General features: G+C 34.6%; 3 protein-coding genes across 8 annotated transcripts; 1 reads left to right on the top strand and 2 right to left on the bottom strand.

The window, feature by feature from the left end:
- On the top strand, positions 1-2211 carry LOC111906758 (uncharacterized). 6 transcript variants are annotated; one of them, XR_006186860.2, is made up of 3 exons: positions 1-366; positions 468-1017; positions 1139-1548. XR_006186860.2 is itself a non-coding variant. In XM_023902528.3 (3 exons), exons 1-3 carry the CDS (start codon positions 730-732, stop codon positions 1600-1602), a joined length of 300 nt encoding a protein of 99 aa, XP_023758296.1. In that variant the 5' UTR covers positions 1-729; the 3' UTR covers positions 1603-2211. The 6 variants fall into 6 exon arrangements, 2 of the variants coding, with proteins under 2 accessions (XP_023758296.1, XP_023758295.1); XM_023902528.3 differs by adding an exon at positions 1580-2211 and having other exon boundaries at positions 1-849; positions 1139-1295; XR_006186862.2 differs by having other exon boundaries at positions 1-854.
- Positions 1675-5346, bottom strand: LOC111906738 (receptor-like protein 33). Its single transcript, XM_023902509.3, has 2 exons — positions 2244-5346; positions 1675-1730 (listed from the first exon to the last, which is right to left on the bottom strand). The coding sequence occupies exons 1-2, from the start codon at positions 5344-5346 to the stop codon at positions 1675-1677; spliced, it is 3159 nt and encodes a 1052-aa protein (XP_023758277.3).
- Positions 5347-7816: 2470 nt separating this feature from the next.
- Positions 7817-9094, bottom strand: LOC122195921 (uncharacterized). The gene is made up of 3 exons (XM_052767667.1): positions 8480-9094; positions 7886-8259; positions 7817-7820 (listed from the first exon to the last, which is right to left on the bottom strand). The coding sequence occupies exons 1-3, from the start codon at positions 8978-8980 to the stop codon at positions 7817-7819; spliced, it is 879 nt and encodes a 292-aa protein (XP_052623627.1). The 5' UTR covers positions 8981-9094.
- Positions 9095-10298: the final 1204 nt, after the last annotated feature.

Genomic DNA, 10298 nt, shown 5'->3' with positions numbered 1-10298 from the left:
TCTTAAATGTGTTCTTCAATTTTGAGCTTCAACCACCATAACCACACCCAATCAGAAAACGATGATCCCTTTAAAGTTCTCTGGCCGACCTAATATGTTTCCTCAATCATCACCATCTCACTCGCTATAACTGTTGTTCTTATAACCAACAACGAAGTAGCGTCAACTCCATCTTCACCGCCGCCTTGAGCTGTGCCGACTCCGTCATCTTCTTCTCGCATGTGCCGACTCCGTCATTACTGTCTCACCTTGCTTTCCTTTTAGAACACGCTCCACAATTTCCCTCTTAACACCTCCAAGTTGTTTCCTTGTCAGATCTATGTACACTCAATAATAATACCCAAGCTTCCCACGCCAATAATACTAGTACATCTCTCCAATCGATCTGTTTACATAAACTTAAATTGGACTATGTTTTTGTGCTTTCATCTTCATTGTTTAATTTTATGGCGTTTTCTTTTCTTGAGGGTTTGACAAGTCACAGTGACATAGCAAAATCAGGGGCGACTTCTGATTTAGGATCCGACTTCATGGTTGGCGGTCGATGATAACTTCTAAGGTGCAAATTGGCGAGGGGTTTTAGCGTTCAGAGCGGTGGTGTTTTCTGAAATTCTACCACCGGTGAACTCAAACACCATACCGTTACTATATGAGGCTTCTTTTGTGGTCAAATCTTCGAATTCAACAACATCGGCCAAATCGACCACATTTGAAGCTCGTCGGAGGAAGATGATGTTGCCGGCAGAAGATGACCTCACCGATTATTCTGCACAGACGAAAGAAGAAGAGAGAAAGAAGGAAAGGTTTTCACGGTGGTGGAAGTGGAATTTCAAACGTCTTCATGGTGGGGTGAGGTTAGGGTAGATGGTGGGTGGGAGTGGGCCCATTTCCTTTTTAAAATTATAAATAATAATAATAATAAATAATATTAGATTAGAATATACAAGGATAGTTTGGTCATTTCACATCTGACATAGACTAAAACCGCAACAAAATCGTATTTCAAGGATGAAACGTGTAAGTTTAAACTAAATGAAGGACGGTATGAGTTAATTTTTGAAAATAAGAGCGATGGCGTAATTTACCTATTTTTTTTTTTTTTTTTTTTTTTTTTTTTTTTTTTTTCAAACCGGGACAGGCTCCTCCGGTCGCTCCAAGTAACTTACGAGGGCTGTTCTCTGCTTTGGTGCTTCCTCAATCATCGTCTCTCAGTGATTCTGAATCTATAACCCTCAAAAGTGAACTTCAGAAGCAACACCAGAAGACAAAATTGATCAAAAAAAACTCTTACGCAGGTTCTAATTTCAAGTTCATGTTTCCCACTTGAGTCTTTTTCCATTTTGAGTTATGATTACCGATTGCAATTCAGAGAAAAAAATTTAGGTTTTTTTCAATTTTGTGTTATGATTAGTGATTAGTGGGTAAGATGAGGGTTAAGTTCATGTTTGCCAATTTTAGGAGTTTCATCGCACATGTTTTTAGGGTATGATTTCACTTATTTGCGATTTTGTGAAGATGGAGTTCGATTACATTAGCTAATTTTTGACATACTTTTTGTTTTGTAATTTTATAAATGTAGAGATAAACCAAAATGAACCTTGATCAACACAAGATACAACAATAAGTCCAACTAACCCATTGAAGGATACCGTTCTGATGTGTCTTCTTCTAAAATCACAAGGTGTGAACTGTTTGTCTTGGTAATACTTCAACTTGTAGTGAATTGTACTCTTTCAAAAAAAAAAAAAAAAAAAAAAAAAAAAAAAAAAAAAAAAAAAAAAAACTTGTAGTGAATTGTAAGTAAACTTTAGAATTAATATGTTGGTAAGATATATCATTTGTTTCATATATGTAGGGGTTCTTTTTCAGCTCCTCGTTTGATTAAACATTCAAATACAAAGTAGGGTCCCTCTAAGCATGCATTTTCATACAACATTCCTAGTGATAAAACCAAAAAATGTTGAATGACAGTTGGCCAAAGTACCACTGTAGGCTGACTGACCATTTGATTACAAATGGAAAATATATATGTTTACTATTGAATGGGGAATGGCTCGTAAAACTTGCAATCAGGTTGTGGTTATGTTGAAGAAATATGGGTGAAGTTAAGTAAGCTAAATAGATATTACAAACTTTTGTCTTACCTCAAGAACTTACATTCTGACTCTAGATACAAATTGAAAATTTATGGAAATGAAAATAGAGTCCCTCTGATCTTGACAAGTGTCATTGTCTGGTTGTACGTCTCTTGAAAAGGGAATACAGGATCGCTAAAACAGCTAATGATCCAGATCCGGCTGCCATTCCATAGAATAGGGATTGCCAATCATACCCATCATCATTTGACTCTTGGGAATTTGGTGGTGATGATATTATAACTGAAGTAGTGCAACTTCTAATCAGAGGCAACCCACATAATCCCTTGTTTCCTCCATAGGAATCCCCATCAAAAGTCTGAAACTGGGAGCCTGTTGGGATTCTTCCTTTTAATTGATTGTATGATAGATTAAGAACAGAAAGGAATGGAAGATCAGTGAGCTCTGATGGGATCTTTCCAGTTAGTTTGTTGGAAGACATGTCCAATGATTCAAGCTGACTCAAATTCCCGATAGATGGTGGGATAGAGCCTGTGAATTCATTATGTGATATGTTGAGCATATACAGAGCAGTGAGTCTCCCAATTGTGTCTGGTATTTCTCCTGAAAAACGGTTGCTGGAGATATCAATGGATGTGAAGATTGTCAAAATTTTCACCAGCTCCAACTCACGTCCTTTGACAGTGACTGCCACAGTATCCTGATAGTACAAGTTATCAAGTGGCATCACCTTGAAACTGATGTGCTTCTTACTTCCCCATTCTCCATCAGTGTGATTGTTATTCATAGCATCCCATTTCCAGAAATAATCTGGTGGGACAGTACCATTAAAGTTATTGTGAGCTATGTCCAGAATCTGAATCTTTGACCACTTGTTCTGTTGATCTTCACCACAATGTATGGACCCATGAAACCTGTTGTTTCGGAGAACAAGGACACGCAAACTTGTAATATTGTTACTCAAAGAGCAAGGATAAGTGTCGATCATCCTGTTGTTGCCAAGGTTTAAGACTTGTAGCATGTTGCAGTTGACAAGAGATCCTGGGATCTCCCCTTCTAAACGGTTTCCATGCAGGTCTAGAGTGTTTAGACCACAGTTGCTAGGGAATATTCCCTCGATTCGACCGCTGAGACGATTGCCACCCAAGTTGAGTACCCCAATACTGCCACTACCAGATTCGATCAAACACCGTGGTATCCTTCCAGTTAAATTATTGTTTGACAAATCAACAACTTTGAGGTAGCGAGCATTGCATATGGTTTCGGGGATCTCCCCAGTGAGTGAATTGTTGGAAACCGAAAAGAAATAGGCAAAAGTGAGGTTTACACCAATGGTTTCAGGGAGTGAGGAATTGAAAAGATTGTTGGAGTAATCAATGAAGGTTGCAGTTTTTGGTGGAATTGGAATCGCCCCATGGAGGTCATTGGAATGCAGGTCGAGGACACCAAGATCAGGCAGAAAATAGGGCTCTTGGAGGGAAGTTAACTGGTTATGAGAAAGGTTCATGTATGTAAGGCCTTCATAACTGGTGCCAACTTGCCAGATCCAGTTTGGTATTTCTCCATCAATTTTGTTGTCTGAAAGGTCTAGATTTATCAATCTTGATTGGTTTTGTAGTTTAGGGAAATGATGAAGATTACATGAAGCCAACCTTAATGAGAAAAACTTTGGAAGATGTGTCAAGGGGATTGGGCTGTTGATAATTGACAAATTGTTGAAGGAAAGATCAAGGGCTGTTAGGTTGCTCAGACCCTGGAAATCTTTTGTATAAATCGTGCCATTGAGGTTGTTTGAAGATAGCAAGAGGATATTAAGCCTTCCAAGTTGAAAGAAAGACTTGGGAATTTGTCCTTTCAACATGTTACTGCTTAAATCAAGAGTGTCCAATAAAGATGCTGATGGATTAGAAAAATCAGTAAGTACGCCATCAAAATTGTTGTTGGAAAGCTGTATCTTTTGCAATTGCTGCAGATTGAACAGAGATGAAGGTATGCTTCCGTTGAAAGTATTGAACCTTAGATTAATTAACATGAGATGTTGAAGATCCTGGAAATGAGCAGAAGGGATGATACCCGATAAACTGTTCCTTGAGAGGTCAATGTGGGTAAGATTTTTGCACAGCTGAAAGGATGGGATTTGGCCAGTTAACTTGTTTGAGGACAAGTCAAGGTAAGTCAATTGGGTGAGGTTTTCCATGGATTTGGGAATTCTTCCTCTGAAATTGCAATTTGGAAGCTCTATCCGGGATAAGCTCTTAAGATTCCCAATAGATTCCGGTATCTCCCCTGAAAGGTTTGTGTTGCTAAGCACTAAACTTCTAAGGGATCTGTTCACAGGAAAACCTGGTAAGGAACCATGAAGATTCCTATTGACAGATAAATCCAGAATCTGTAAACGCTGCAACTGGAGGACCTTGGTGGGAAATGTTCCATGCAGATTACAATTACCAAGATGCAGAGCCGTCAGATTCCTGAACTTCCCAAAGAAATCTGGAACTGAAGCATTAAGATTGTTCAGAGCCAGACGAATTACAGAAAGTGACTGTAGCTTACCAAGAGACTCATCTAAAGGGCCTGAAAGTTGACAATCTGACAAGCTCAAAGCCTCCAAACGAAGCAAAGATGAGGACAAAGCCTGGCACCAATCAGATTTTTGTGCCGATATGTTGACACCATCCAGATAAACAACTCTAAGCCGTGTCAGGTTTTTGATAAGCATGGCTAGATTGGGGCTCTCAAGTTTCAGTGAGTGAAAGGAGAAAAGAGAAGACAGATCAAGAACTTGAAGCTTTGTCAGATGAGACAATTCTCCAGGAATCTGGCCTGAAAACCACGAATTTGACAAGTTCAAATTCCTTAAACTAGTCAAACTGCCAAATCCTGAAGGAATCGGCGTGGAATTGAAGTTATTTCCAGCCAGATTCAGCGTCTCAAGACTCTCTAAACGGAAGAGAGAACTAGAATCATCAATACCACCAGATATCGTTTCGTTGCTTAAATCTAGACCGATGACAACACCCCCAGCACTGCAAGTAACACCTGTCCAGGTGCAGCAATCTGCTGCATTTGGCTCCCAATACACTAATTTTGATGATAACAAAGAATCGAAATGTAATTCTTTCTTCAACCGGATCAAAACCGATTGCTGCTCGGTTTGACAATGGCTAGATGCCGATGGGGAGTTGACCCCTAACAAGATCAGGTAAAAGCCAATTATCAACAAAATCTGAAACCAGAGTTGGCTTCTCATTGGAACAAACCACAATTTTACACACCCAATGATGCTATATTATCAAACTCTTACAAATTGGAAAAGACAAAGAAAATCAAAATCAAACGAAAAAACTTGATGACAATATGATATTAGTTTTGATTTGTTATATTTCCTAGTATATTCCAATAAGAAGCATTTTTAAACTATATGTTTCTTATACTCCGTTTTAGTCTATAAACTAAATAATAATTCAACCCTCAGTGATGGGTCTCATGAGGGAATAGGAATAGCACTTGTGTTTGGATACAATTCCTGTGACTGTGAGGAATACTCCAACGCATCCAAAGGCTGAAATTTGTTCCGGTGTGAGTCAACCATACAAATAACAAAGAAAATAAATACTACTGGCTGTTGACTTTGTGGTTTACTTTGAAGTCGTTAAAGTAGTGATAGGTCTATAACTTATAATGACATCCACAATGGCAATGGCAAGGAAAGAGGTTCATAGCATAATTTATTCATTATATCAATTATTTATTTAAATAATAAGCAACTATATAAAATGCCAATGGAAGGTTTTTTTTTTCCTCCTCTCTTCCCCTTCCCCAAAGTTTACCTATTAAAGTGTTTTTTACCAATTTATTTTTGGGAAGTCAAGTAATATAACCATTATACTTGAGTTTTCAAAGAAAATAATAATTTTTTTTTTCAGTTTCTAAGAAATGACAACTTTCTTCTGAATGTCCTCAGTCCGTACTGTTCTTCAATTTCCAAAGGTCTCCTTTTTTTTTTTTTTTTTTTTTTTTTTTTTTTGCAATTATTTCATATATATTCTTATTTATTATGTTTTTTTTTTTTTAACTTTTTGTTAGATTTTAGTAAAAGACAATTTTTTTTTAAATTCTGGAATTGTCTCGGATTTCAAACTTGTTCTTGAAATTCTGGAGTTTTTTTTTTTCTCTTATTACTGAACTTGTAGATTTCAGTTTGAAATCCGGAACGTTTATATGTTAGTCCAAAGTGTACCTTTTTTTTTAATCAAAAACAATATTTTTCATTAGACTTGAAACCTCTATTCCGGACTTATTATTCTAAAAACAATTTTTTTTGGTCATCTTTATTAATCATTTATATTTAAGCCCACAATTAGTTACCTACTTTTATAGGTTTTCTTTATACTTTCTTATAGAATATTTTCTTAAGTAATTATTGACAATTTTGAAAAGTAAAAAGACAAACTAAACTAATATTCATGTTTTTTCTCAGATTTAGGCAAAAAAAATAGGGTTTTCTAGAATTAACAATGAATTTTGCTGATTGTGATACGACTAATGGGTTGTGGAATGGCTATGTGGGCTGCCAAACGCCTTATGGAGAATGAACCTAGCATTTAAATACTTTCCGTTTCCATTTTTTTTTTTTTTTTTTTTTTTTTTTTTAAATACTTTCATAATCGAGGGGGAAATCAAAATAACAAGAAACGGAAAGATTGGAAAAGTCGGAAGAACAATGAGAATATGGGGAATAAAGTTTTAATTTCAAAGTTTGCTGTGGGGGCGATTAAGAAAGGAAATAAAGAAGAAGATAGGAGCAAAGTTTCATGAGTTAAAAGGGAATGAAAAAAGCATTAAGCAAGCATACTCTCTGGTTGACTATCAAAATTTGAATGATTCTGTCAAAGGAAAAAAATTCTGAAAAGTCAAAAAGGAAAATGATTTTCGGAAGTGAAAACAATTCGAAGAAAAATCAAAGGTCTTTTAATAGATTTGAATTCTTCAATACCTCAGAGTTTGTAATGTTCTGTTTCTAATAAATTTACTAGAGGTTGCCTTCTTTATCCAAAAAAAAAATCCTAAAACCACATGCATAATAAGAGAATGTAGATGATCAATACGACATAAAATCATTCATGCGTTTCACAAGTCATAAAAAGTTTAAAACACGAGTAATAAGCTAAAACAGAAACTATAAATCCAAATATCTAATCTAACATCATGAATGATGTATCATTATAATTTTTCACTTTTGACGTAAAATCAACTTCTTCTGAATCTCTTCCCCATCTTCAGCGAAAGCAAATTTTGGCACATGACCCTGAGACAGAAAACTATCATTATCAACAACCATAATAGGTGTATTTTGCCTAAAATAAATTGTAAAAGGGATTCAAGTGATGATTTTACCTTTGGTTTCTTCCTATATTGTAATACCCTTAGCCAATCAGTTAAAGCAGATGTCGACATTAGAGATACCTTGAGAAGTAAAAGCGCCTACATAATCAACTTAAATGGTGTCATGCAAAGTGTTTAAATTAAATTAATTACCCAAAGCTAGCTTAATTACCTCTTCTTCACCAATGTATAGATCAAGAAACTCCATATCGGGAATAGGGACACCAGGTGCATTAAAGTTTGAAATTGTAGCTATCGATTGAGAAGCTGTTACTTTCAAATCATCAGAAACTATGAATGTTGCTTGTTCTTTAAGGAATCGACCTGGGCGTATATTATCTTCATAAATCGGAAACAAGTCAGTGACACAAAGGTAATTAGTTGCTAATTTGGGACAAAGTAACATGCTCTTCACATCCTCAGATTTCAAGAATTTTCTTTCTCCCAAACTTGAAATACTATTGTAAAGATTACTTATACCCAATATTGGAGATGAATAAATATCCTTTGTTAAAAGTTCATACGCACCCAACGGGATTGTTAGGAAGCTAAAAAGAAGTTCCACAAAACGATTCTCCACTTGTGCACATAAGACCTTCTTCTTCGATTTTTGTAAAAGTAATTTTACTGTTGTCTGGGTAAAGTTACCCGACATGAAAGGTGAATAATTACATGGTGTAGAGTATGTGGACAATGATGAACATGACTTCCTTCCCCCAAACACCAGGTTTGTCAAAGGATTATTTGTCAGTAATGACCACTTGAGTAGATGCGAGAACTGAAATAAAAATAATATGAAAGCGATATTATATAAAATTAACGATAAATGTTGATATATATATATATATATATATATATATATATATATATATATATATATATATATATATATATATATATATATATATCAACATTTATATATATATATATATATATATATATATATATATATATATATATATATATATATATATAACCAAAACCAAAAGCATATATACCTCTTTTAAGCCAAAATATATAGTTTTTTCATGTAATAAATCAATGGATTCAACACCAAGAGAATTAAGGAGTGCAATGCTTGTGTCCATCACGAGAGGTAGGATATTGAGATCGTCTGTAATGACGAATCTACCCTTCTTTTTGAAAAGGATTGCATCAGGCTGATAAGGGATTGACTTTGTTCCATTTAGATTTACTTTAAGCTTCTCGCAAACATTAGCAGATGAATTCATTGGATTAAGTAGGCAATCCTTATACCAGTATTTAAAGAAAAGTTTTTTATTTAAATTTTGGACACTTTCATATAGAGAAGTCAAGCTTCCAACTTTTATATCCTTGGAGTTGAGGCTTGCGATTGTTCCAAGAGGCAAAGTGAGAAAACTGAAGAGGATTTCCACAAAGTCTTCGTCAGCTTCTGCAAACATCACCTTTTTCTTCTTTTCATCGATAAATACTTTCAGTTGAACTGAATTTGCACTCTTTTCGGCAACATTTCCCATCGTCCCTGATCAGCTTCACTATATAAAAATAGAGTTGAAAAATCATACTTTTCACAATTATCAATGAATTACTAATTTTAATATAACTTGATATAATCCTGGTCCTTCTGTATATCTTTTTGAGTGCTTTAATTTAAACTTACAAGAAAAAATTCGAAAAAAAAACTTCCTTATGACCCAGCTACTTTTCTCATAAGACATCACTGGATGAATATTCTCCCATTGAACTTGTTTTGTGCTTCTCTTTGTCTAATAATTTTGTTAACAGTAAATATTAAAACTAACAAATGCTACTATCCACTTCCAGAAACAATTGTTTGAGAGTGAATGTGATGCTTACAAAGACACTACAAAAATCGATTTTTGGGTCGTCCATCATTATAGAAATCTTAAGCCCTCAAATATATAATAAAGTCATCAGTTTTATGATCATGGTCGAATCAAGCTGCTAGCTAGGTCAATCTAATCCTAACATGCAATACAAAACAAACACATAAACACGAAAAGTCTAGAGCCGAAGTAATTATACCTCAAATTGACTAAAGAAAACTCCCACTAGAAACGTCACCGCCTTTGAGCACCACTGCCCCTTCTGCTAATTCATCCTCTTAACCAGCTGCGGCCTTCTTTTAATATCAACGGTGATTATATATAATATATAGTTACGAACCATGCATGTAGGGATATGATTCTGGAAAGATATAAGTGATAATGCCTCTAAATTAATCACAACTGCATATTTCCTTGTTTATCTTCCATTAATCCGTGTATATCTATACTATTATTTTAAGTTGTAACCAAGTACAAACCTATCATGCAATAACCGCAATATTATTAAAAAAAAGGATTATCTGTAGTTTAAATTTTAAATTAATTCAAAATAAAATAAATAATTTATGTTTATCCATTTTTTTTACATATGGCTTTCAAAAACTCCTGGATGCACAATATAACACATGTACGAAGTATAATTACTAAATGCATGAGAAACAGAACGGGAGCTAATCATTATAGCTTTGAAAACCTCTGGAGTAACAAACTATATAACAAAAACTATATATATATATATATATATATATATATATATATATATATATATATATATATATATATATATATATATATATATATATATATATATATATATATATAAAAGGTAAATTACACGAATAATGGTCCTTGTGGTTTGCCGTAATTAATCTATACATGTATTTGTTCCCTAACGATTTTTTTTAACTCGGAGCATCCCCACACTTTGCTTTTGTTTCCAGTTTAGTCCCTAAAACATTAATTTGCCCTTTTGATTTCTTTTACCTTT

This window comes from Lactuca sativa, chromosome 9 (assembly GCF_002870075.4).
Source record: "Lactuca sativa cultivar Salinas chromosome 9, Lsat_Salinas_v11, whole genome shotgun sequence".
Lineage (NCBI taxonomy): Eukaryota > Viridiplantae > Streptophyta > Magnoliopsida > Asterales > Asteraceae > Lactuca > Lactuca sativa.
Note: the sequence above shows the minus strand (reverse complement) of the source record. Positions and strands in the feature narration are given on the sequence as shown.

Bases quoted from the DNA above. Each gene is read 5' to 3' on its own strand.
- LOC111906758 (XM_023902527.3), top strand. From the start codon at position 730: ATGATGTTGCCGGCAGAAGATGACCTCACCGATTATTCTGCACAGACG. The intron at 850-1,138 runs GTGAGGTTAGGG...AAACCGGGACAG, and splicing joins TCAAACGTCTTCATGGTGGG to GCTCCTCCGGTCGCTCCAAG.
- LOC111906738 (XM_023902509.3), bottom strand. From the start codon at position 5,346: ATGAGAAGCCAACTCTGGTTTCAGATTTTGTTGATAATTGGCTTTTAC. The intron at 1,731-2,243 runs GTACAACCAGAC...TTTTTTTGAAAG, and splicing joins GTATTCCCTTTTCAAGAGAC to AGTACAATTCACTACAAGTT.
- LOC122195921 (XM_052767667.1), bottom strand. From the start codon at position 8,980: ATGGGAAATGTTGCCGAAAAGAGTGCAAATTCAGTTCAACTGAAAGTA. The intron at 8,260-8,479 runs GTATATATGCTT...TTTTTATTTCAG, and splicing joins TATATTTTGGCTTAAAAGAG to TTCTCGCATCTACTCAAGTG.